Source organism: Mauremys reevesii, linkage group 22, assembly GCF_016161935.1.
Source record: "Mauremys reevesii isolate NIE-2019 linkage group 22, ASM1616193v1, whole genome shotgun sequence".
Classification (NCBI taxonomy): domain Eukaryota; kingdom Metazoa; phylum Chordata; order Testudines; family Geoemydidae; genus Mauremys; species Mauremys reevesii.
The window spans coordinates 18,823,691-18,847,856 of record NC_052644.1 but is presented as its reverse complement, the minus strand read 5'-3'; the positions used below and the strand labels follow the sequence as shown (position 1 = coordinate 18,847,856).

General features: G+C 64.4%; 4 protein-coding genes across 14 annotated transcripts; 3 read left to right on the top strand and 1 right to left on the bottom strand.

The window, feature by feature from the left end:
* Positions 1 to 2,501: 2,501 nt before the first annotated feature.
* TMEM190 (transmembrane protein 190) lies at positions 2,502 to 4,994 on the top strand. The gene is made up of 5 exons (XM_039510916.1): positions 2,502 to 2,742; positions 3,001 to 3,036; positions 3,297 to 3,422; positions 4,155 to 4,239; positions 4,748 to 4,994. Exons 1-5 carry the CDS (start codon positions 2,667 to 2,669, stop codon positions 4,911 to 4,913), a joined length of 489 nt encoding a protein of 162 aa, XP_039366850.1. The 5' UTR covers positions 2,502 to 2,666; the 3' UTR covers positions 4,914 to 4,994.
* A 495-nt stretch (positions 4,995 to 5,489) lies between these two features.
* Positions 5,490 to 8,084, bottom strand: TMEM238 (transmembrane protein 238). The gene is made up of 2 exons (XM_039511104.1): positions 7,020 to 8,084; positions 5,490 to 5,804 (listed from the first exon to the last, which is right to left on the bottom strand). The coding sequence occupies exon 1, from the start codon at positions 7,391 to 7,393 to the stop codon at positions 7,022 to 7,024; it is 372 nt and encodes a 123-aa protein (XP_039367038.1). The 5' UTR covers positions 7,394 to 8,084; the 3' UTR covers positions 5,490 to 5,804; positions 7,020 to 7,021.
* Positions 8,085 to 8,736: 652 nt separating this feature from the next.
* LOC120388963 (mucin-19-like) lies at positions 8,737 to 21,422 on the top strand. Of its 9 annotated transcripts, none has more exons than XM_039511100.1 (14): positions 8,751 to 8,981; positions 9,207 to 9,364; positions 9,608 to 9,795; positions 10,154 to 10,388; positions 10,599 to 10,765; positions 11,253 to 11,302; positions 11,810 to 11,898; positions 12,248 to 12,415; positions 12,488 to 14,190; positions 14,770 to 14,819; positions 14,990 to 15,078; positions 15,442 to 17,288; positions 20,935 to 20,984; positions 21,219 to 21,422. In XM_039511100.1, the coding sequence occupies exons 1-13, from the start codon at positions 8,963 to 8,965 to the stop codon at positions 20,975 to 20,977; spliced, it is 4,806 nt and encodes a 1,601-aa protein (XP_039367034.1). In that variant the 5' UTR covers positions 8,751 to 8,962; the 3' UTR covers positions 20,978 to 20,984; positions 21,219 to 21,422. The 9 variants fall into 9 exon arrangements, with proteins under 9 accessions (XP_039367037.1, XP_039367034.1, XP_039367033.1 ...); XM_039511099.1 differs by having other exon boundaries at positions 12,248 to 14,190; positions 15,442 to 16,594; positions 16,631 to 17,288; XM_039511103.1 differs by having other exon boundaries at positions 8,737 to 8,981; positions 12,248 to 14,190; positions 17,149 to 17,288.
* A 631-nt stretch (positions 21,423 to 22,053) lies between these two features.
* On the top strand, positions 22,054 to 23,885 carry LOC120388737 (cytochrome c oxidase subunit 6B2). 3 transcript variants are annotated; one of them, XM_039510783.1, is made up of 5 exons: positions 22,054 to 22,158; positions 22,574 to 22,625; positions 22,844 to 22,981; positions 23,287 to 23,357; positions 23,688 to 23,885. In XM_039510783.1, the coding sequence occupies exons 3-5, from the start codon at positions 22,846 to 22,848 to the stop codon at positions 23,739 to 23,741; spliced, it is 261 nt and encodes an 86-aa protein (XP_039366717.1). In that variant the 5' UTR covers positions 22,054 to 22,158; positions 22,574 to 22,625; positions 22,844 to 22,845; the 3' UTR covers positions 23,742 to 23,885. The 3 variants fall into 3 exon arrangements, with proteins under 3 accessions (XP_039366717.1, XP_039366715.1, XP_039366716.1); XM_039510781.1 differs by having other exon boundaries at positions 23,287 to 23,387; XM_039510782.1 differs by lacking the exon at positions 22,574 to 22,625 and having other exon boundaries at positions 22,062 to 22,158; positions 23,287 to 23,387.
* Positions 23,886 to 24,166: the final 281 nt, after the last annotated feature.

Below are 24,166 nucleotides of genomic sequence, written 5' to 3'. Positions count from 1 at the left end.
CTCTGCCTCCCACCCCCAAATGCACTGGGGGGATCCCAGACACTGAATCAGATCTGGGGGAGCCCCCCCCACCGGAACCCCCCCCACCCAGATTCCCACCCTTCTCCAACCCCCCCATGGACTCCTGGGGTCCATCTGAGCCCAGAGATCCCAAGTGGCCCCTGATTTCCCTGGGGGGGCTGTTGGGCCATGGAGGGAGTGGGGGGGGATGTGCTCCGGAGTGGGGGGGCTGAGTCACCCCCCCACGGGCTTTGTCCCCCCTTTCTGGGGCTCAGCTTCCCCTGGGGTTGGGGATCCCCCATAGCACCTCCCAGAGGCCTGGCCAGTGCGCGTGCGAACACACACACACACACACACACACACACACACACACACCAGAAGCCCCCTCTCCCCCCATTTCACAGCTGAGCCCATTCACAACCATTCTGAGGTTCAGAGAGGAGCTAGGTGGGGGGTGCTGGGCAGAGCTACAAACACACAACGCAACACAACACAACTCAGCGCTGCATGCAATGCAACACAACACAATGCTGCACAATGCAACACAGCACTGCATGCAACACAGTGCAGCACATTACACCACAACACAGCACTGCAGGCAACACAACACAACACAGCACAGAGCTACCCAGTGGGAAACAACACACCATAATGCAACTCAACACAGCACTGCCCACTGGGAAACAACACAATCCAATGTCAGATGCAACACAAATCAATATAACACAATATATTTTAGCACAACAACAGCGCAACATGGGACCGACACAATCCACCGTACCCCTGGCTAAGAGGCCAGTCACCAGCCACACGGCACCGCATGGGACAACTTCAGGTCAAACACAAACACAACACAACTCGGTTTGAGGTCGGAGTTTTCCACCCACAACGCTTTAGGAGAGATCCAGATAACACAACACAACTTGGTGTTGTGCAGGCTTTTCCCTGCTCGCTGACCCTCCCCTCCCAAAATACCCTTCACAAACTGTGCACAACACAACTCAACACAACAGGGCTTGGTCTATGGTCCCCCCCAACACACACACACTAGAAGCGAGTCGGGCTGGATCGCGGGTTGCAAAGGAGACGGCTCTCGCCCCGTGGGGCGCAGAATGTGGGTGTTGTGTTGTGTTGTGTTATCTCACACAACAGCGCTGCTTTGGCCGCGCAGCAGCTGGGAAAAAAGGAGCAAGCGGCGCCCTCTGGTGGCTGCAACCTGGAGCTGCAGCCTGCGCAAAATAACGGGGGGCTGGTTGAGGGTTGGTTTATTGGGGGGTTGGCGAGACGGCAGCGTCTGTGCTGGGGAGGGACAGACAGACAGCGGGGACACGCACTTGGTTTGTGATTGTAGGGTCTCTCCGGGGCGCCAGGGGCTGCCCGGGCCTGTTTGTTATTGTAGGGTCTCTCAGGGCGCTGGGGGCTGCGCAGGCTGATTTGTTATTGTAGGGCCCCAGGAAAACACCTGGTTTCCAGGCAACACTAATAACTGAAACGATTCGAGCTTCACTGGGGCTTTGGAATGAACCAGAGATAAAGAAACAGGAGGCCAAAATATCCCGCTCTGGGAGCAGTGGGGGGAGGCCAGGACTGGGCTAGCAGGGTGGGAGTGAGGGGCCCTGGTGGGGCTGGGGGCAGGAGTGTGGGGCGCTGGGGCCAGGGGCTGGGGCAGGAGTGTGGGGCGCCGGGAGGGCCGGGACTGGGGGCAGGAGTGTGGGGCGCTGGGGAGGGCGGGAGTGTGGGGCACCAGGGGCCAGGGGCTGGGGGCAGGAGTGTGGGGCACCAGCAGGGCAGGAGTGTGGGGCACCGGGGGCTGGGGGCAGGAGTGTGGGGCACCAGCAGGGCGGGAGTGTGGGGCACCAGGGGCTGGGGGCAGGAGTGTGGGGCACCAGGGGCTGCGGGGCAGGAGTGTGGGGCACCGGGGTGGGGCTGGGGGCTGCGGGGCGGGAGTGTGGGGCACCAGGGGGGCTGGAGTGTGGGGCACCGGGGGCTGCGGGGCCGGCGGGTGGGGCCCCCGGGGGGCGGGGGGGCCGGAGTGTGGGGCACCGGGAGGGCTGGGGGGCAGGAGTGTGGGGCACCCTCTGGGCTCTGTCCAGGAACCTGTTCAGCAGTTGCAGGTTCCCAGAAATCCTGTGAGTTCATCACCCGAGACAAGAGACAGGGCGGCTGCGGTTTGGGGGGGGGGGGAGGCCGCGGGAAATGTGCAGCACCGGGGGGGAGGGGCAGTTAATGGCCCCAAATGTCACAGAGGCTGAGAAAAGGGCGAAGGCTGGGCCCTGCCCCCAGCATTTCACCTGGCAGGGGAGGGGGGGGACAGGCTGGCTCAGGGGGGCAGGAAATGAGACACGGGCCCTGTCCCCTCTAGCTGCTTCCCCCCAGCTCTGCTGGTGCCCCTCACTCCCGACCCGCAGCCCCTGCTAGCCCAGCCCCCCACTCCCACGCCCTGCTCGCCCGGGGGCTCTAGAACGCCTGGGTTCTGTGAGGCGGGTTCCAGAACGGCCGAGCCCCTGGCCCTGCCCCACTGCCTGGCGCCCCCCTGTGCGCACAGCCTGCCCGGCCGGTGCTGAGGGTCTCCGCTGTGTGCTCCCTGCAGGGGGCGCTCCTGGCACGGGGAGGGAGCTGCCCCCACCCCTGCCCCTGCCCCTGCCCCTGCCCGCCCAGGGCTCGGGATGAAGACGGGCTCGGACCCCCGCCCGCCCCTGCCCCTGCTCTGCCTCCTGCTGGCGCTGAGCGTCGGGGGGGCTGGTGAGTGGGGGGCTGGGCCCTAGGGATGGGACCCAGGCATCCGGGACGGCAGCATGAGGCACTGGTCCCTGGGGGACCCCGCAGCTCTGAGCCTGGGGGCAGGATGGGGGTGGGGGGAGACAGCCAGGGAGCCGGTGCAGGGCTGCCCCCAACCCCAAAGGGGGGAGTGGGGAAGGGACGAGCGAGAGGGGATGGGGGGACCCAGGCATCCGGGAAGGATCAGGGCGCCCGTCTTAACTCTGCCCCTCCCCCCGACAGGTGCCACAGGGATAGGCAGCTTCTTCAGACCCCTGAGTGAGTAACTGCCCCCCACTGCCCCGCCTCCTCCTCCCCTCCCTCCTCCATGCTGCCCCCAGCCCCCACCTTTCCTGCCCCCAACTCCCATCTGCTTCCCTCGCCTACTCCTCAGCCCCCCATTGCACCCCCCATCCCCTGCTCTGGGCTAGAGCAGACCAAGGGATGACCAGGACCCCAAACGGGGGGGGGGGACACGTGGCCTGGGAGGATGGGGGGAGGCGTGGGGGCCGCTGGCACTAACGGGGGTCCCCCCTCAGCCTGCGCTCAGCACCTCTCCCTGCGGCGGCCCTGCGGCGGGAACCCCGAGAGCTTCTACGCCAGCCAGTGTCTGCAGAGGAAATGCTGCCACGACAACGGCACCTGCTACCACCGCGCCATCGACGGTGAGCGGCCCCCAGAGCCGGCATTTCCCCCACACCCCACCCAGAACCAGCCACATCCCCCAGAGCCGGGGCCTCCCCAGCACCCCCCAGAGCCGGTCGCATCCCCCAGAGCCAGCCACATCCCCTGTGGCCCACAGAGCCAGCTCTTCCCCCACGCCCACCCATAACCAGCCGCATCCCCCAGAGCCGGGGCCTCCCCGGCACCCCCCAGAGCCGGTCGCATCCCCCAGAACCAGCCGCATCCCCCAGAGACAGCCGCACCCCCTCTGCCCCACAGATCCAGCACATCCCCCACAGGGAGCTCTGTACACCCAGCCCCACACCCCACCCAGAACCAGCCACATCCCCCACGCCCCCCAGAGCCGGCCACATCCCCCACAGGGAGCTCTGTACACCCAGTGCCCACACCCCACCCAGATCCAGCCGCATCCCCCAGAGCTGGCTGCATCCCCCACATGGACCTCTGTACACCCAGCCCCCGCACCTCACCCCACCCCAGAGCCGGCCACATCCCCGCACCCCCAGAGGCAGCTGCATCCCCCATGTGGGGCTCTGTGCACCCCACCCCCAGAGCCAGCTGTACCCCCTCACCTGACACCAGAGCCAACTCCAGTCCTGTGTGGGGCTCTCTACATCCAGCCCCCGCGCTCCCCCCCAGAGCCAGCCACAGCCCCCCCCCCTCGAGGCGGCTGGCAGGTGCCGGGCTGACCCAACCCTCCCTTTCCTTGGCAGCACCGCGCCAGCGCCGGAACGCCGGGATCCTGGGGGGGGTCTGCGTGGGGGCCGCCGGGCTGTTCCTCTGCATCTGTGTCGCCTGGTAGGTACCGGCTGGAGCAGAACCGCCCTGGACTCCGCGTCCCCGGGGGGAGGGGGAGGGAACCGGAGCCCTGGGGTCGAGCGGCTGCAGCGTCCCACGGGCACAGACGGGGCTCAGACTCCCCCCGGACTCCTGGGTTCTCCAGCCTCAGCGCTGGAATCAAGCCAGCTTCCTACATTGTCCAGTCCTGGCTGAGAGCTCAGTGTCTGAGCCCAGCAAAGGACCTAGGGCCTTTCCCCCCTAGGGGGCACCAGCTCCCATCCAGCCCCAGGGCAGGGACTGGCTGGCTCAGGGGGGCCAGGGATGGGGCACGGGACCTTTCCCATTTGGGTCACTAGATACCCCAATCCACTCCCCTCCCAGAGCCAGGGAGAGAACCCAGGAGTTCTGGCTCCCAGCCGCCCCCGCCCCCCACTCTAGCCACTAGGCCCCACTCCCCTCCCAGAGCCAGGGAGAGAACCCAGGAGTTCTGGCTCCCAGCCCCCCATTATCTCTCTTCTCCCCGCAGCAGACTGAAGGGCACCCGGGCAGCAGGGAAGGAGCCGGGGGAGCCGAAGTCGAGGCCGGATGCAGAGGTGGCTGATTATCTGATGAAGCTGCTGGAGGAGAGCGACCAGGAGGAAGAGAAGGGGATGGAGCCCAGAGAGGAAGAGCCAAAAGAGCGGGGGGAGTAGGGACAGGCTGAGGGGACCCCCCCACACACACACCTGGGCTGCTGCGTCCCTCACACAATAAAGGGTTAATTCCCCCCCACACACACTTCTTTCCTGATCAGCTGGGGGGTGGGGCAGATGCTGTTCCCACATTCCCTTCCCCCATCTGGATCCCTGTATACACAGCCCCACGCTCCACCCCAGAATGGGGGCAAGGAATGGGACACGGGGGTTTTCCCCTCTAACCAATAGACTGCACTCCCCTCCCAGAGCCAGGGAGAGAACCCAGGAGTCCTGGCTCCCAGCCCCCCTGCTCTAACCACTAGACCCCACTCCCCTCCCAGAGCCAGGGAGAGAACCCAGGAGTCCTGGCTCCCAGCCCCCCTACTCTAACCACTAGACCCCACTCCCCTCCCAGAGCCAGGGAGAGAACCCAGGAGTCCTGGCTCCCAGCCCCCCTGCTCTAACCACTAGACCCCACTCCCCTCCCAGAGCCAGGGAGAGAACCCAGGAGTCCTGGCTCCCAGCCCCCTGCTCTAACCACTAGACCCCACTCCGCAGTGTGCGACGCAGGACAAGGAAGCACAGAGCAGTGGGTCTGAGACACGAAGTGTTTTAAATACAAATGGCACTTCCCTGCGACAGACAGACAGACAGATGCCCCTTCTCTGGGTCAGGGGAGCCAGCACCCAGCCTCCAAGCTCTGCCGTCCCAGCGCCGGGCGAGGGGTCCCCGGATACCCAGCCCCCGCGCTCCACCCCAGAGGGGCCGCGTCTCTGTCCCGGGGCTGGTTCAGTCCGTCTGTCCCGCAGCCCCATGGGTGCTCTCTGAATCAGCGAGGTGGGGGGGGCTGGTCCCAGACAGATTCCCCCATCCGACTCGCCCCCGCCAGGGCTCTGTCCCAAAAGGCATCTGGAAGAGACGGACAGTCAGTCAGAAGCTATGGGGGGCTCTGAGTTGGGGAGATAATTGTATCGGGGGGGGCCTGCCAATGCCCCCCACCCATCAGAATGGCCCATCCAGATGTTTCACACCCCTCGGTTAAGCTGCTCTCCCCTGGACCCCCAGAACAGCATCCTAATCCCAGTGACCTGGTTCCCCTGCCCCCCCACCAGGGCCTGGGGTTCCCCTGCCCTCCCTCCCCACACCAGCCCCCCCCTCCCCACACCAGGGCCCGGTTCCCAGCCACAGTCATAAAATTTGATGATGATGGGGAGAAGGAAGGGGGGGAACGTGGCACTAGGGGGCGCTGTGCTGGTAGGGGGAGGGGAGGTTGGGGGTCCCTCTTGGCCCTTTCCCAGGGGGCAGGGTTTGGGGAGAAGAGCAATGTGAGCAGGGTCAGGGGGTGGACAGGGTTTGGAGGGACCCGAGGGGGTGGGGTTTGGGGCACAGGGGTGCAAGGTTGGGGGGCAGGGCTTGGGGGCAGAGGGGGCAGGGCAGCGGGGATAGGGTTTGGGGGACAGGGGATGTGGTTTGAGGCACAGGGCAGCAGGAGGCAGAGAGAACAGGGTTTGGGAAGCAGGGGACATGGTTTGGGGGCACAGGGGATAGGATTTGGGGACAGGGCAGCAGGAGGCAGAGAGGACAGTTTTGGGGCACAGTTTGGAGGGCACAGGGGGAAGGGCAGCAGGGACAGGGCTTGGGGAGCACAGGGGCAGGGCTTGGGGGCAGGGTTAGGGGCACAGGCAGAAGGGACCGGTTTGAGGGGCACAGGGGCAGGGCAGCAGGGACAGCGTTTGGGGGCACAGGGGAAGAGCATTAGGGTTGGGGGCACACGGGGCAGGGCAGCAGGGACAGGGTGTGGGGGCATAGGGAGAAGAGCATTAGGGGCAGGGTTTGAGAGGCACAGGGGGCAGGGTTTGGGGGCCACAGCAGCAGGGGCAGGGTTGGGGGGCACAGGGGGCAGGGCAGTAGGGACAGGGTTTGGGGGCAGGGTGGGGGGGCCCCAGGCGGAAGAGCATTAGGGGCAAGGTTTGAGGACCACACGGGGCAGCGTTTGGGGGCACACGGGGGACAGGGTTGGGGCAGACGGGGGACAGGGCTGCGGGGACAGCGTTTGGGGGCACACGGGGACAGGGTCGGGGGCACAGGGGGCAGGGTTTGGGGGGGCACAGGGGGCAGGGTTACCTCTAGACCGTCGCCCGGGGCGGGGGCCCCTGGCTGCCCCGGACGGGGCCCAGGGCCAGCGGGCCGGGCTGGCGCCGGGACCAGCGGCGGGAGATCTTGCGGGCGAGGCGGGCCAGGGTGCCCCCCTTGGCCCCGTAGTCGCGCCCCAGCTCGTCGGGCGCCAGCTCCAGGTTGCCCGTGTACCAGAGCACCCAGCCCAGCAGGCTCAGGAAGACCAGCACCGCGCCCGAGTAGATCAGCAGGTCCCCGAAGTCCTGGCCCCGCACCCGCAGCCGGGCGAAGATGCCCGTCAGCAGCGCCCCCATGCCCGCCCCGTCCAGCAGCAGCGCCAGGCCCAGCGCCAGGCGGCACCGGCCCAGCCCCCCCGCGGCCATGGCGGGGGGCAGGTCCCGAGGGTCCGGGCGCGGGGGGGCACAGACCCAGCAGGGATCCGGGGCGCGGGGCACAGACCCAGCAGGGATCCGGGGCGCGGGGGGGGGGGCAGGGATCCGGGCTGGCGCTGGGCAGGGAGGCGGCGGCCAGGTGCGCTGAGAACCAGCCCGACTGCTGGGGGGGGCGGGGCGGGACCCAGCAGGTATCGCTCCCTGCCCGGGTTAACCCTTCCCTGCCCGCCACAGGGCGCGGCTGGGATGGTCACGCCCGGCTGGGGAGAGAACCCAGGCGTCCTGGCTCCCAGCCCTCCTCCCCCACTTCTAACCGCTAGAACCCGCTCCCCTCCCAGAGCCCGGGAGGGAACCCAGGAGTCCTGGCTCCCTCCTTCTAACCACTAGCCCCCACTCCCCTCCCAGAGCCGGGGAGGGAACCCAGGCGTCCTGGCTCCCAGCCCCCACACACAATGGTGGGCGGGGCCTGGCTCGGTCACCGGGGTCACTCAGATTCGCTCTACCTGCTGAGATCAAAGGAGACGCTGCTTACCCCTAAGCCCCGCCCCCAGGTGTGCACTATCCAATCAGCTGTGCCGCACGCTCCCCTCTTCCTGCTCACCTTTACCTGTCCGACCAATGAGAGCCCAGACGGTGGGGAAGGCCTGGGGGAGGGTGTCTTTAACCCATTCAGAACGGGTACGGGCCAGTGAATGTTATAAACCCAGCATGGGTGAAACCTCCCCAGAGACAACCCTGGCTGCCCCCCCAGACCCCACTCCCCTCCCAGAGCTGGGGAGAGAACCCAGGAGTCCTGGCTCCCAGACCCCCCTCCCCTCCCAGAGCTGGGGAGAGAACCCAGGAGTCCTGGCTCCCAGCCCTGCCCCTGCTCTAACCACTAGACCCCCCTCCCCTCCCAGAACTGGGGAGAGAACCCAGGAGTCCTGGCTCCCAGCCCCCCTGCTCTAACCACTAGACCCCACTCCCCTCCTAGAGCTGGGGAGAGAACCCAGGAGTCCTGGCTCCCAGCCCCCTTGCTCTAACCACTAGACCCCACTCCCTCCCAGAGAACCCAGGTGTCCTGGCTCCCAGCCCAGAAGAAGGGCTAGCCCTGTTTTTCTGGACACTAACTTGGGCTGTGGGACACCCCCACCAGACTGAATTCCCTGCCCATCCAGGCTGGTCACTTAACCTCTCTTGGCCTCAGTTTCCCCATCCCTACAATGGGTAGAGCACCCTGCCCTGCCTTGCGGGTGGTGGGGGGTAAATAGCCTGCGGCTTGTGAGGCACCCAGAGGCCATGGTGATGGGGGCCGGAGGAAGCCCTGGGGCAGGGAGGGGCCTGCTGATATCACAATGCCCGGCCCCAGGTCAGAGGTTCCGGGCTGACCCAGAGCAGCATGGGGCAGTGATGCTGCCTTGCCAGCAGCGGGCACTGATGCTGGGAGCACCCTGTGCTGGGGCCATGGGCCCCCGGGCACTGGCAGTCACGGACCCCCGCTGCTGCCATGACGTGCCCCACGATCTCGGCCTCCTGGGACCCCCAACCCCGACAAGCCAGGCCTGACCCAGCTAGCTGGCCATGCTGATGTATCCACCAGGTGGGCTGAGGATGGGGACTGGTGTGTAATGGGGGGCAGGACTCCTGGGTTCTCTCCCCGGCTCTGGGAGGGGAGTGGGGTCTAGTGGTTAGAGCAGGGGGGGGCTGAGGGCCAGGACTCCTGGGGTCTATCCCTGGCTCTGGGATGGGAGAGGGGTCTAATGGCCAGAGCAGGGGGGCTGGGAGCCAGGACTCCTGGGTTCTCCTCTCGCTGGCTCCCCCCTAGGTATTGTGCGGAGGACTCCGCACCCCTTCCCCGAATGCATCAGCGACTTCGCCTTCGCCGGGTGGATCCCGGTCATCGGGGAGCTGCAGAAGCTGCTGGCACGGGGGGAGTACAAGCCCTTGTGCCCGGCCCCCCTCTTTGAGAGCAACTTCCTGCAGGTGAGTGCTGCCCCCTGCTGGTGGGGGGGAGCGGGGCAGCTTCAGGGCATCCTCTCTAGGCTGCTCCTTGCCCCCTCCCTGCACCTTGGCTGGGCTCCGTCAGGCCCAGGGCCAAGGCCTCTCCCTGGTGGGGCCGGAAGCCGCGGGTTCTAGTCCTGCTGCCTGGGGAGAGGGGGGTGTGATCCAGCGGGGGGGCAGGGGCTAGTGCCTGGGACCCCCCACTAAACCTCCCCTGCCTTGCAGGTGACCAAGCAGGGCGAGCTGGTGGATCTGCACAACCGTGGCAGCCTGGTGACCCTGGGCATCGCCGCCACCAGCCCCGCCCTGCTCCTGCCCGACGTCATGATGATCGCCCGCCCCACGGAGAGGCCCCAGGGGGAGCCGTTGGGCCCCAGGGGGGCTCACGTCCAGCCGGGGCTGGAGCTGACCCGGTGAGTGCCAGCAGGGGGCGCCCTTCGCAGCAGTCAATGCCCCAGGGTGGCACTAGGGGACGCCGTGCTGGAGCCGGGCCTGGTCTGGGAGTCAGGGGCAGGAACAGCTCTGCGCTCTGCTAAAGGCAGCTGCACGAACAGCCCTGGCGCCCCACCCCAGAGGTGGCTGCATCTCTGTGCCCTGTGAACAGATTCCAGGCCTCTCTGCTCTAACCACTAGACCCCATTTCCCTCCCAGAGCTAGGGAAACAACCCAGGAATCCTGGCTCTCCGCCCCCCCCAGCTCTAACCTCTAGGCCCCCCTCCCCGATCGGGGCTGGAACCCAGGCGTCCGGCTGAGCCCCCCCACCCCTGGCAGGCTGATCCCGCTGGAGCTGGTGAGCATCTTCCTGCATGACCTGGGGGAGCAGCGGCTGAAGCTGCGCCTGGCCACGGGGCGAGTCTACTACCTGCAGCTCTGCGCCCCCCGGGGGGAGGAGCGCCCGCTCTTCGCACGCTGGCTGCGCCTCATCTACCTGCTGAGGGCCCCCTCGGACAGCTGGGCCAGCGTCCCCTCCTGGCACGCCGCCGACCTGCGTGGGCGCAGCGCCAAGGTCAGCCGGGGGCAGTATGGGTGGGGGGGATGTTGGGCACCAGGGGGACCCGGCTGGGCAGCGAGGGGGGGTGAGGGGCATGGGGTCAGTGGGCAGGGGGCAGCACTGTGTGGGGAGTGCAGGGCAACATAGGGGGCACAGGGTGGGGGGGGCAGATCCTGTCCTGTGGGCTGATCTCATCCCTCCATCCCTGCTCCCCCATCTCTCCAGCCGCCCCCCAGCCAGCGGCTGCGGCCCATCCAGGAGGAGGAGGAGCCCGGAGCCCTGAAACCCCAACTTGGGGAGCCCCCGGGCAGCGGGAGCCAGACCCCCAGCCAGGGGCAGCTGAGCGGGAGGCAGCGCCCAGCCAGCCCCACCAGGGGGCAGCAACCCTCCACGTAGGTACCGCTGGGCCAGCCGGAGACTGGGGGAAAGCGGCAGGGAGCCAGGACTCCTGGGTTCTCTCCCCGGCTCTGGGAGGGGAGTGGGGTCTAGTGGTTAGAGCAGGCGGGCTGGGAGCCAGGACTCCTGGGTTCTCTCTCCAGCTCTGGAAGGGGAGTGGGGGCTAGTGGTTAGAGCAGGGGGGCTGGGAGCCAGGACTCCTGGGTTCTGGCTGTGGCTCTGGAAGGGAGGGGAACATGGCCCCGAGGTTAGAGCAGGGAGGTCTTTCCAGCCCATAGATCCCCTATGTCCCTCTTGAGCCTGGTGCAGGGAAGCCTGGAGGGGCAGGGGCTGGGACACAGGGGGGAGATCAGGGAGGGTTTGGGGGAACCCTGTATGTGGGCTCTGAGATCTGCAGAGGATCCCAGCCGGGCCGGGGGCTGCCCCTGACATCCTTCCTCCCCCCCAGCCCAGGCGGTTCTGATCTGGGCTCTCTCTCTGCAGGCAGAGCGTAGGGGGATGGGGGTCCAGATGCCCCACATCACCCAGCATAGGTAGGTACTGCACAGGCTGGTACAGGAATCAGGGCACCCCCACAGCGCCCCCTACGGGCAGAGGTGCAGCTGGAGCAGCCAGGAAGGCCCCCCCCGCCAGCGCTCTCGCCCCACTCCCCACAGCGCCCCCTGCTGGCAGAGATGGGGCTGGGGCAGCCAGGATCCCCCCGCCAGCGCTCTCGCCCCACTCCCCACAGCGCCCCCTGCTGGCAGAGATGGGGCTGGGGCAGCCAGGATCCCCCCCGCCAGCGCTCTCGCCCCACTCCCCACAGCGCCCCCTGCTGGCAGAGATGGGGCTGGGGCAGCCAGGATCCCCCCCAGCCAGCGCTCTCGCCCCACTCCCCACAGCGCCCCCTGCTGGCAGTGATGGGGCTGGGGCAGCCAGGAGCCCCCCCCTGCCAGCGCTCTCGCCTCACTCCCCACAGCGCCCCCTGCTGGCAGAGATGGGGCTGGGGCAGCCAGGATCCCTCCCTGCTCCCAGCCCCTCACTCCCCTCCTGTTTCCCAGCAGCCCCGGTGAGACGCTCCCCCAGCACCACTCAACTCCTTGATGGTCTTTCCAGGTCCCGGGCAAAGGTCGCCAGCCCCTGGACGCAGGTGAGGGCTGACGGGTGGGGGTTGCAAGCCTTAACCTAGGAGGCTGAGGGGGGCTGTGCCTTGGGCAGAGGACCCCCATCTGCCGGGAATGGGGAGTCCTGGGAAAGGGCGTTTTCCCCCAGCACTAGCCCAGAGGAGTGCCCCGCCTGCCCTGCTCTTCACCGGGCCTAGGGGGTGCTGCTGAGCAAGGAGTGATGCAGCCGGTGGCTGCGGGACAGGTGTCAATGCAGTCTAGTGGTTAGAGCGGGGCGGGGGCTGGGAGCCAGGACACCTGGGTTCTCTCCCTGACTCTGGGAGGGGAGGAGGGTCTGGTGGTTAGAGCTGCCGTTACCCCAGGGTCCCTCCACAGCAGGGCCCAGTGTCCGGGGAGCCGAGCGCAGAGAGGAACCATGGCCAGCTGAGCCTGGACATCCCCCCTGGTTCCCGGAGCCCGGCAGGAACCCCGAGCCAGCGTGGATCTAGTGCAGCATCCAGAGCCACCACGGCTCCCGGCTCCCCTGAGCGATCCAGAGCCTCCGTGGGCGTGGGGCGCTCGGCGATGGGCACGGCCTCCGTGGGCGTGGGGCGCTCAGCGGTGGGCACGGCCTCTGTGGGCGTGGGGCGCTCGGCGGTGGGCACGGCCTCCGTGGGCGTGGGGCGCTCAGCGGTAACCACAGCGTCGGCAGCAGCGGGTCCATCCAGGCCAGCGAGCACCCAGCCCTCGGGGATGGGCAGAGAGATGGAGCCGGGCGAGAGATCCAGGGAGCCCAGCACGGAGAGGAGCCGAGCCCCGCTGGGCCACGCCAGCCCCTCCGCGGAGCAGGGCAGGTCCCGTTCCCAGAGCCAGCGTGAATCTAGTGCAGCATCCAGAGCCGCTGTGGCTCCCGGCTCCCCTGAGCGATCCAGAGCCTCCGTGGGTGTGGGGCGCTCGGCGGTGGGCACGGCCTCCGTGGGCGTGGGGCGCTCAGCAGTGGGCACGGCCTCCGTGGGCGTGGGGCGCTCGGTGGTGGGCACGGCCTCCGTGGGCGTGGGGCGCTCGGCGGTGGGCACGGCCTCCGTGGGCATGGGGCGCTCAGCAGTAACCACAGCGTCGGCAGCAGCGGGTCCATCCAGGCCGGCCAGCACCCAGCCCTCGGGGATGGGCAGAGAGATAGAGCCGGGCGAGAGATCCAGGGAGCCCAGCACGGAGAGGAGCCGAGCCCCGCTGGGCCACGCCAGCCCCTCCGCGGAGCAGGGCAGGTCCCGTTCCCAGAGCCAGCGTGAATCTAGTGCAGCGTCCAGAGCCGCTGTGGCTCCCGGCTCCCCTGAGCGATCCAGAGCCTCCGTGGGCGTGGGGCGCTCGGCGGTGGGCACGGCCTCCGTGGGTGTGGGGTGCTCGGCGGTGGGCACGGCCTCTGTGGGCGTGGGGCGCTCGGCGGTGGGCACGGCCTCCGTGGGCGTGGGGCGCTCAGCGGTAACCACAGTGTCGGCAGCAGCGGGTCCATCCAGGCCAGCGAGCAGCCAGCCCTCGGGGATGGGCAGAGAGATGGAGCTGGGCGAGAGATCCAGGGAGCCCAGCACAGAGAGGAGCCGAGCCCCACTGGGCCACGCCAGCCCCTCCGCGGAGCAGGGCAGGTCCCGTTCCCAGAGCCAGCGTGAATCTAGTGCAGCGTCCAGAGCCGCTGTGGCTCCCGGCTCCCCTGAGCGATCCAGAGCCTCCGTGGGCGTGGGGCGCTCGGCGGTGGGCACGGCCTCCATGGGCGTGGGGCGCTCGGCGGTGGGCACAGCCTCTGTGGGTGTGGGGCGCTCGGCAATAGCCACAGTGTCGGCAGCAGCAGGTCCATCCAGGCCGCCCAGCGCCCGGCCCTCAGGGATGGGCAGAGAGATAGAGCCGGGCGAGAGATCCAGGGAGCCCAACACGGAGAGGAGCCGAGCCCCGCTGGGCCACGCCAGCCCCTCCACGGAGCAGGGCAGATCCCGTTCCCAGAGCCAGCGTGAATCTAGTGCGGCACTTGGACCAACCGGAGCCACCGTGACCCCCAGCTCCCACGAGCGGCCCAGTGGCTCCAGGGCTCTCAGCTCTCCGCAGCCAGCCAGCTCGCCCATAGCTGCTGCTGCACCTCTGGAGAGATCTCAACTCTCCGCAGGCGTGGGGCCTTCGGAGGTCACCACGCCGGCCCTGGCCGTGGGCCCCTCTGGGCAGAGAAGCCGGAGCAGCTCCCGGTTGGATCGAGCCAAGAGACAGGGCACGAGATCCAGGGCGACAGTTGGAGAAAGCAGCAAAGGCAAAGCCCGGTCCAGCTCCCGCAGCGCCGGCCAGAAGAAGCCGTCCAAGTAGGTGGGGTATCGGTTAAACAAATAACCAGCCTCTGGGCCCCACCCCAGGGGGGCTGCATCCCAGGGCTGGATGAGGGGTCTCTGTATGACCAGCCCCGGTGCCCCACCCCAGAGGGGCCGCATCTCAGCACTGAGTGACATGATCTCCTATAGTCTGTATAATCGATTTGGTTAAGGAGCTTTGGGATCCTTATTGAAACCTGCTCTGTGTGTGTGTGTGTGTGTGTGTGTGTGTGTGTGTGTCCCTGTCGCCCCCTGCTGGAGAGGAAGAGTCCTGCTCTGTGTGTATGCACGAGCGCATGCAAACTATCTGCCCTCTGCTGTCTGCGGTCGGATCTCTCTGACGCTGTATCCTATGCACCATACTGCTCCAGACTGAGGGGGATTCTCTATTCACCTAAAGGGCCGGGGCTGGAGCTTTACAAATGGGAGGCAGTGGCCCGTACCCCAATGTCGCTGAGCAGGAGGTGGGAGGGGGATGGTACTGTCACCCCCACCTGAGGCCCTAACGTGAATATCCCAGGATATTTGGGCCCCCGGGTCACCAGAAGCTGAACTGTGGATCTTCCTCCGCAGGGAGAAGAGATTGGAGTCGAAGGGGAAGTTGAAATCGGCCCTGAGTTCAGGTACGGAGGTAATTCTCCTTCCCACCGCAAGGGAAGTTCCCACCCCGTGCCCCACAGTCCTCCCCGCTGGGAGAGGTGGGGCTTGGGGAGCCGGAAACCCCCCCCCCGCCCCGTGCCCCACAGCACCCTACGTGGCTGCCTCGTGTCTCATCGCTCTGTCACCCCCTCAGCCAGGCACAGGAGCAGCCTCACATTCGTGACCATCTACAGCGCCCTGTCGAACTCGCTGGACAAGCTGACGGGCGGGAAGCTGAGACAGGTAGGGGGTGCCAGGGGGCCGGGCTGCAAAGGGCGGGGGGCAGGTGAGGATGGGTGGGGGGATGCAGGGGCTCAGCCAGGCGAATCTCACGTGGGATCCAGCCCCCTCCCATTCGGCCTCCCTCAGTGTGTCGAGTTTGCCGGTCCTTGGTCCCCGGCGCCAGCCAGCTGCCCTGGGGAAGCGCCAGGCAGGCCACGGAGCCTGAGCCCACGTCTGCTTCCTGCGTAGGGCCCCCAGGGCAAGGGGACTGTATGTGCTGGGGGAGGGGGGCTGGCACCATTCCCATCCCCCATAATCCCCTGCAGCGCTCGTGCCCTGAGCCCCCGAGCCCCGTCTGATTCTCCGTGCCCTCCCTCCCCAAAGAGAAGGAGCCAGGAAGATGCCAAGACGCAGTTGTCTTCGAAGCCCTCCAAGCGGGTCACCATCTCGGGCGTGGTGCAGCTGTCGGGCCAGGGCAGCCAGGAGACCAGCTCCGTGCCACCCTCAGCTATGGAGAGCAGCGGGGAGCAGGGCCCGGCTGGCTCCGGGGCAGCTCCACAGCGGGAGAGCGGCCCACTGCCGAAGGTGCAGTCTGGGGGATCCAGAGCCGCCACAGTTCCCAGCTCCCCCGAGCGATCCAGAGCCTCCGTGGGCGTGGGGCGCTCGGCGGTGGGCACGGCCTCCGTGGGTGTGGGGCGCTCGGCAGTGGGCACAGCCTCCGTGGGCGTGGGGCGCTCGGCGGTGGGCACGGCCTCCGTGGGCGTGGGGCGCTCGGCAGTGGGCACAGCCTCCGTGGGCGTGGGGCGCTCGGCGTTAGCCACGGCGTCGGCAGCAGCGGGTCCATCCAAGCCGGCCAGCACCCAGCCCTCGGGGATGGGCAGAGAGATGGAGCCGGGCGAGAGATCCAGGGAGCCCAGCACGGAGAGGAGCCGAGCCCCGCTGGGCCACGCCAGCCCCTCCGCGGAGCAGGGCAGGTCCCGTTCCCAGAGCCCCAGAGGGAGGCCAAGCCAGCTGGGGTCTAGCGCCGTGTCCAGAGATTCTGGAGCAGCTGGGCCTTCAGAGCGATCCAGAGCCTCAGTGGCTGCCGGCCCTTCGGAGAGATCCAGAGCCTCGGTGGCTGCCGGCCCTTCAGAGCGATCCAGAGCCTCGGTGGCTGCCGGCCCTTCAGAGCGATCCAGAGCCTCGGTGGCTGCCGGCCCTTCGGAGAGATCCAGAGCCTCAGTGGCTGCCGGCCCTTCAGAGATGGCTACGGTGTCGGTGGCCGTGGGTCCGTCCGAGCTGGGGCCATGGAGCAGCGCCCGGCCCTCGAGGAAGGACCAGCTGAGCCTGCCAGGCAGGGGATCTAGAGAGCGCAGCAAGACCGGGAACCAGAGTGGAAGCCGAATCAGCTCCCCGAGCTCCATCAGGGAGGCTGGGACCCCCGGCACTGTGGCAGCCCTGGGCATGGAAGGCGATGATGTATCTAGAGAGACATCCAAAAAGTCCAGAGCCTCTGTGGTTCCAAGCTCGCCAGAAAGATCGAGACCCATTTCTCCAGGTTCTGCTGAGAAATCCAGAGCGTCGGTGGCTCCAGGTTCTGCTGAGAAATCCAGAGCGTCGGTGGCTCCAGGTTCTGCTGAGAAATCCAGAGCGTCGGTGGCTCCAGGTTCTGCTGAGAAATCCAGAGCGTCGGTGGCTCCAGGTTCTGTGGGGAGATCGAGAGCGTCGGTGGCACCAGGTTCTGCAGAGAGATCCAGAGTTTCGGTGGCCGCTGGCCCATCAGAGAGATCCAGAGCATCCGTGGCCGCCGGCCCTTCGGAGCTGGCTACGGTGTCGGTGGCCGTGGGACGGTCCGAGCCAGGGTCTCTCAGCAGCGCCAGGACCCCGGGGACAGGTGCTCAGAGGGCTCCGCACACCGGGAAGAGTCCGTGCTCTGGGGCTCCTCTGGGGACGGAGGCTGGCGATGCATCCCCGGGCAGTGCCTCCCTGGGGAGATCCGGGGAGCAGAGCCGAAGCCAGGCCAGGGAGGAAGGAGGGGCCCGTTCCCAGAGCCCCTCGAGGCAGGCGCCCCATGCGAGAGCTGCAGACTCTGTGACCCTGGCTCCCTCCAAGGACCAAGGGCCCAGCAGCACCCGGCCCTTGGAGCTGGACAGACAGCGGGAGCTGGGCTGGGGATCCAGCAAGACGAGGAGCCGGAGCAAAGGTCGGCAGGAGGAGAAGCGGCACCCCTCTGTGGGGCACCCCACCAGCAGGTAGGTGGGGCTGGAGCATGTCACGTCAGCTGTGCATGTTCAGCAGAGGCCGCTTCCGCAGGACTCCTGGGTTCTATCCCCGGCTCTGGGAGGGGAGTGGGATCTAGGGGTTAGAGTGGGGGGGCTGGGAGCCAGGACTCCTGGGTTCTCTCCCTGGCTCTGGGAGGGGAGTGGGGTCTAGTGGTTGGGGAGTGGGGACATTGGGAGTCAGGACTCCTGGGTTCTATCCTCAGTCTGAGACTGACTTTCTGTGACCCTGGGTTAAGCCTCGTGCCTCAGTTTCCCCCACTACACGGTAGGGCTGTGCTTCCTCCCTGCTGGGCTGTATAGGGGAGCACTGCGCTCCCCGTGGGGCCTGGGGGGGGCTGCAGAGGGATAGGAGGTCCTAGAGATCCTGACTGGATGCTCTCTACTCTCTCTAGGACAGGCAGCCGTGTTTCCTGGGGGCTCAACAGTCGCCCCCATTCCTCCTACCCCCTGCTCCTGAGACTCAAGACTTCCTAAGCTTAGCTCAGGTCTGGGCCGTTGCCAGGAGCTTCTCTCATCAGGCCAGGAGGGGAGTGGGGTCTAGTGGTTAGAGCAGGGGGCACTGGGAACCAGGATTCCTGGGTTCTTTCTCTGGCTCTGGGAGGGGGTCTAGTGGTTAGAGCAGGGGGAGCTGGGAGCCAGGACTCCTGGGTTCTCTCCCCGGCTCTGAGAGGGGATGGGGTCTAGTGGTTAGAGCGGGGTAGGTTGAGGGAGGGGGCAGGACTCCTGGGTTCCATACCCAGCTCGGGCTGGCCGGACCAGCCTTCCATTCCATGAAACACGGGGGCATTTTGAGGTTTGCTTCCCCGTGACGCTGAACAGAGACGAGGCCTGTTGACCCCGTTCCCTGGCCAGCCGGGACCTGGGGGCGCTCTCCTGCCGTGGCCACCTGCCCATCACCAGGGCACAGCCCTGCCATGGGATGCCCCTGCTCTGCCCCATTTGGGCGAGGGACCTGAACCAGGGCGTAGCACTGGGGGCTACCCAGGGCTCTGATGGACCCCCTTACCCTGAGTGCTCTGTGGGGGGGGGTCTGCTCCCCAACTCCATAGGAAAAGCAAGCCCCCCCCAGACCCATACAGGGCAGCCCTACAGGCACACCCCAACCCTCACGTGTCCCCCTGCAGCCTCTAGGCCCTGGGCACCCTGGTTTACCAGCCCCCCTCCGCTCGCCACGCTGCATTAACCCCCAGCGTTTGGCCCCACGTCTCGTGAGCCCCAAACCACGCAAGGTTTCGTGGCACTAGACTCAAGCGGTCTCGGCCCTCCTGCCCCAGTCCTGCCAGCCTGCCTGGGACCCCCCTTTCATGAGACAGGCCCGCGAAGGATCCTGGCGGCGCATCTCCACCAGCTCAAACTCCTGCGTTTGTGTTTCTTGCCAATTGTTGGTCAACATTAGTTTCGATTTTCAGCCATTGTTTTAGGGGTTTTAAGGCCAATTTTTTTGTTTCTTTTTCAGTTTTCGGTCAAAATTAGGGCTGTTGATTAATCGCAGTTAACTCATGTGATTAACTCCAAAAAATGAATCACAATTAAAAAACTTAATCACACGCTGTTACACAATAGAATACAATTGAAATGTATTAACTATTTTTGGATGTTTTTCTACATTTTCAAATATATTTATTTCAATTACAACACAGACTACAAAGTGCACAGTGCTCATTTTACATTCTTATTTTTATTACAGATATTTCCACTGTAAACATGATAAACAAAAATAGTATTTTTCAATTCACCTCATAAAAGTACCGTAATGCAATCTCTTTATCGGGAACGTGCAACTTACAAATGTAGATTTTTTTTGTTGTTGTTATCTAACTGCACTCAAAACCAAAACAATGTAAAACTTTATAGCCTACAAGTCCACTCAGTCCAACTTCTTGTTCAGCCAATCGCTCAGACAGACGTTTGTTTACATTTACGGGAGATAATGCTGCCCGCGTCTTATTTACATCACCTGAAAGTGAGAACAGGTGTTCGCATGGCACTTTTGTAGCCGGCATTGCAAGGTATTTACATGCCAGATATGCTAAACGTTTGTATGCTCCTTCATGCTTCGGCAATCATTCAGAGGACATGCTTCCATGCTGATGATGCTTGTTAAAAAAATAATGTGTTAATTAAATTTTGATTGAACTCCTTGGGGGAGAATCATATGTCCCCTGCATTCTGCCATATATTTCATGTTATAGCAGTCTCGGATGATGACCAGAACATGTTGTTCATTTTAAGGACACTTTCACCATAAATTTGACAAAACGCAAAGAAGGTACCAATGTGAGATTTCTAAAGCTAGCTACAGCACTCAACCCAAGGTTTAAGAATCTGAAGGCAGGGGACTGGACTCGATGACCTCTCGAGGTCCCTTCCAGTCCTAGAGTCTATGAATCTATGAAGTGCCGTCCAAAATCTGAGAGGGACGAGGTGTGGAGCATGCTTTCAAACGTCTTAAAAGAGCAACACTCCGATGTGGAAACTACAGAACCCGAACCACCAAAAAAGAAAATCAACCTTCTGCAGGTGGCATCTGACTCAGATGATGAAATTGAACATGCATCGGGCCGCTCTGCTTTGGATCATTCTTGAGCAGAACCCGTCATCAGCATGGACGCATGTCCTCTGGAATGGTGGTTGAAGCATGAAGGGACATATGAATCTTTAGCGCATCTGGCACGTAAATATCTTGCAACACTGGCTACAACAGTGCCATGCGAACGCCTGTTCTCACTTTCTGGTGCGATGTAAACAAGAAGCAGGCAGCATTATCTCCTGCAAATGTAAAGAAACTTGTCTGTCTGAGCGATTGGCTGAACAGGAAGTAGGACTGAGTGGACTTGTAGGCTCAAAAGTTTTACACTGTTTTATTTTTGATTGCAGTTATTTTTTTGGTGCGTAATTCTACATTTGTAAGTTCAACTGTCATGGTAAAGAGATTGCACTACAGTACTTGTATAAGGTGAATTGAAAAATACTATTTCTTTTGTTTTTTACTGTGCAAATACTTGTAATCAAAAAATAAATATAAAGTGAGCACTGTACACTTTGTGTTTGTGTTGTCATTGAAATCAATATATTTGAAAATGTAGAAAACATCCAAAAATGTCAATAAATGGTATTCTATTATTGGTTAACAGTGAGATAAATCGCAATTAATTTTTTTAATCGGTCAATAACCCTAGTCAAAATTTGTTTAATTTTTCAGCCATTTCTTGGGGAGGTTGGCTGGTTGGCCAATTTTTATAGCCCAAATTTGGTGGATTATTTTCAACTACCCCTTTTTTTAGCCCATTTGTTTTGCAGCTGTTTGTATTATCTGGCAATTTTTTCATGATTTTCCACTGTTTTCTGGGTGGTTTTTGTTTTTTGTTAGCTAAAGTCAAAATTTAGATGGAAATGGAAAACCATTGGGTGGGTTGTGATTTGCTATGGAAAATCCACCCCATTTTCCAATCAACTCTAATAACCGAGTTCTGCTTAATAGCTTCTCTTGACTTGCCTTTCTGCGGAGCGGGGCAGTTGGGGGATATTTTCTCTTGTGCAGAATCAGGTGTTTCGATCACGACATTGGGGGCGGGAGGGTCCCAGCTGATCACGGCGTGGGTGTTTGTCTCCACAGAGGCGGCAGTGAGCAGGCTGCAGTCAGAATGAAATCCCAGTAGAGGCCAGGTAAGGGCTGGCAGAGCTCCATCTCCGTGCATTTGGATGTTAGCCGCATTCAAATCTTCACCCTATTCTGCGTGTTATGGTGGCGCATCAACACGCTGAGATCAGGGCCTCGGTTGTGCCAGGTGCTGTACAGACACAGAGCAATCCCCACGCCCCACAGCGCCCCCTGCGGTGGGGTGCAGTAGTTGGCAGTACGTTCTCTGCCCTACGTGACGACAGTTTCTCTTCCCGCAGGCCGGACACAGCCAGCGCTGGAGGAGAGGATTCGTCGCCCGGCCCGGGGAGTCTCTCAGGGACAGGACGTCTGGAGGGCCTAGGCTGGGGGATCGGGGCAGGGAGCAGCTAGGACGCCCCTCAGTGGCCGGCCGGCCAGGAGCACGGGGCAGCGAGTGTCACGGCTTTCCCAGCTTTGCCTATTAAAATTTGCAGTGAACGTTGGGTCAGGGTCGTGTGTTCAGTTGTCCCTCCTCCGCGGCAGCCAGTGACCACCAAGGCTCAGGGCTGGACCCCTGCCCTAGGGTGGCGCTAGGGAGCCTGGGCTGCAGGGAGGGGGCTGAGTGGGGGGGGTCGGTGTCAGGGGATGCCGAGTGGGGGAGTGGGGGGGGGCAGTCAGGACGGTGATGGGGAGCAGTGTGGGGATGGGATCCGGGGGCATTCAAGGGGTGGGGAGAGCCGCGTGGGAGGGTTCGGGGGAGGCGTATGGGAGGGTGGGGGGAGCAGAGTGGAGGGGACTGGGTCAGGGGGGCATTCAGGGGGGTGGGGAGAGCAGTGTGGGAGGGTTCGGGGGGGTGTACGGGATGGTGGGGAGCAGAGTGGAGGACTGGGTCAGGGGGCATTCAGGGGAGGAGAGCAGTGTGGGAGGGTTGGGGTGTGCGGGATGGTGGGAGCAGAGTAGAGGGCACTGGGTCAGGGGGGCATTCAGGGGGGTGGGGAGAGCAGTGTGGGAGGGTTTCTTATTGGCTGAAAGGCCTCCCCTCCCCCCACATTTCTAGAAGGTTCCATGGCAGTTGCTCCTAACTGACATGCGGTGGGGCGGGGCCAAGCCACGCCCTTTGCTCCCATTGGCCAGAGCCTTCCACGGCGGGGAATGTTCCAGCCAATAGGAACTCAGGGGGCACTGAGTCCCCTGCCCCCTCAGAGTCTTTGGGGCACAGTTCTGACCCACAGTCACACTGTATGGGGGGGCAAAGGGAGCGCAGGCCGGGGAGGGTCGGGGAAAGATCCTGGCAGCGGGGGCAGCGAGGAGCACAGGCTGGGGTCAGGGAGGATCCTGGCAGCGGGGGCAGCGAGGGGAGCACAGGCTGGGGTCAGGGAGGATCCTGGCAGCGGGGGCAGCGAGGGGAGCACAGGCTGGGGTCAGGGAGGGATCCTGGCAGCAGGGGGGGCGAAGGGAGCTGTGGGAGGGGTTGGGATCCCAGCAGCAGGGGGTGGGGCAGCGGCAAGGGGAGCGCAGGCTGGGGGTGGGAAGTTGGGGAGGGATCCAGCAGTGGGGGGGGGCGCAGGCTGGGGGGGTCAGGGACAGATCCCAGCAGCACCCCTGGGGGCCAGAGGGAAAGGTCACCCCCACATTTTATTCTTTCTCCCTTTAGAAGCCCAGAGCAACTGAATTTACTAGCTTGGGGCATTGGGGGTGAGACACAGGTGAGACCAAGCTCTGGGAGGGGAGTGGGGGCCAGTGGTCAGAGCAGGGGGGCTGGGAGCCAGGACTCCTGGGTTCTCTCCCTGGCTCTGGGAGGGGAGTGAGGGCTAGTGGTTAGAGCCGGGGGGGATGGGAGCCAGGACTCCTGGGTTCTCTCCCTGGCTCTGGGAGGGGAGTGAGGCCCAGCGGTTAGAGCAGTCCAGTCTCTCCACTTTCACAGGAATGCAGAGCTCATATGGAGCCGGTGGGGGGGAGAAGGGTGCCCCTGAGGGGTCCCGGGGGTATTACCGCACAGCCCCCTTTGACCCCCGCTTCCCCAACACAAACCAGACCCGCAACTGCTACCAGAACTACCTGGGTGAGTGGCAGAGGGCCCTCGGGGCAGGGGGGACTAGGAGCCAGGACTCCTGGGTTCTCCCCCTGGCTCTGGGAGGGGAGTGGGTCTAGTGGTTAGAGCAGGGGGGCTGGGAGCCAGGACTCCTGGGTTCTCCCCCTGGCTCTGGGAGGGGAGTGGGGTCTAGTGGTTAGAGCAGGGGGGCTGGGAGCCAGGACTCCTGGGTGGGGTAGTGGTGGGGAGGGGTTGGCTATGGGGGGCAGGGCGGTGAGGTTGGATCACTGGCGCCTCCTTGTGGGGGCAGAGGGTAACGTGCTGTCTCCCTGCAGACTATTACCGCTGCCTGAAGACACTGGGGGCGAAGGGAAAGGACACCAGGCCGTGCCAGTGGTACTACCAGGTCTACAAGTCCCTATGCCCCATCTCCTGGGTATGTGGGGTGCCAGGACCCCGGGGGTACCCCCCACTCTGCACTCAGTGGGAGAGGAGGGGAAAAGGTCCCATGCCCTGTTCCCTACCCCGCTGAGACAGTCAGTCCCCTGCCCTGGGGCTGGACGGGAGCTGGTATCCCCAGGGGAAAGGGCCCCTGCGGGGAGGGGGGCTGTGCCCTGCTCTGTGGGGGGGAGTGGGGGGGCCTGCTGCCCCCTGCTGGGAGGGCTAGGCCTTGCTCTGTGTGGAGCTGCCCCTCTGGGTGTGACCCCCCACCCCAACCCCGTTTCTCTCCCCCCAGGTGAAGCGCTGGGACGAGCAGCGGGAGGACGGCTCCTTCGCTGGCAGGATCTAGGCCCAGCTGCACCTGGGGGTGCTGGGGGGGGGCAGACCTACAGGCCCCGCCCTGTGGCGAGTCCCTGCCCCCTCCGGCACATCCCGTGGTGACTCCTCCTCGCTGGCTCCTCACAGACCCACAATAAACCTGCTTCTTGCATAATTTGGCTCTGGAGTCCAAGTGTCCTAGTCCCCATAGTGCTCCCTCTGAGGAGATCCCCCGGCGAGCCTGGGGGCTAGGTTTGGGGAGCCCCAGGTGCTGAGCCCAGAAAGCCCTAGGGGGGACGCTGGCTGGCACAGACCGGACCAGCCCCAGTGCATCCCCTCCTTGCCCCCCACACAAGCTGCCCCCCCACTGCATCCCTTCCCCCACTGCCCCATTCCACCGACACTGCCCGCTCCCTCCCACCCACTGCCCCCACAGCTCATGTCCTCCCCTCCCCC

Excerpts from the sequence above, each read along its gene's own strand:
- TMEM238 (XM_039511104.1), bottom strand. The coding sequence starts at position 7,393 with ATGGCCGCGGGGGGGCTGGGCCGGTGCCGCCTGGCGCTGGGCCTGGCG.
- LOC120388963 (XM_039511094.1), top strand. Across the intron at positions 11,899-12,247 it reads TCGCCAGCCCCTGGACGCAG|CAGGGCCCAGTGTCCGGGGA; the intron begins GTGAGGGCTGAC and ends GTCCCTCCACAG. Across the intron at positions 14,191-14,769 it reads GGCCAGAAGAAGCCGTCCAA|GGAGAAGAGATTGGAGTCGA; the intron begins GTAGGTGGGGTA and ends CTTCCTCCGCAG.
- TMEM190 (XM_039510916.1), top strand. The coding sequence starts at position 2,667 with ATGAAGACGGGCTCGGACCCCCGCCCGCCCCTGCCCCTGCTCTGCCTC. Across the intron at positions 2,743-3,000 it reads GCTGAGCGTCGGGGGGGCTG|GTGCCACAGGGATAGGCAGC; the intron begins GTGAGTGGGGGG and ends TCCCCCCGACAG. Across the intron at positions 3,423-4,154 it reads CTACCACCGCGCCATCGACG|CACCGCGCCAGCGCCGGAAC; the intron begins GTGAGCGGCCCC and ends TTTCCTTGGCAG.
- LOC120388737 (XM_039510781.1), top strand. The coding sequence starts at position 22,846 with ATGCAGAGCTCATATGGAGCCGGTGGGGGGGAGAAGGGTGCCCCTGAG. Across the intron at positions 22,982-23,286 it reads CTGCTACCAGAACTACCTGG|ACTATTACCGCTGCCTGAAG; the intron begins GTGAGTGGCAGA and ends GTCTCCCTGCAG. Across the intron at positions 23,388-23,687 it reads CCCTATGCCCCATCTCCTGG|GTGAAGCGCTGGGACGAGCA; the intron begins GTATGTGGGGTG and ends CTCTCCCCCCAG.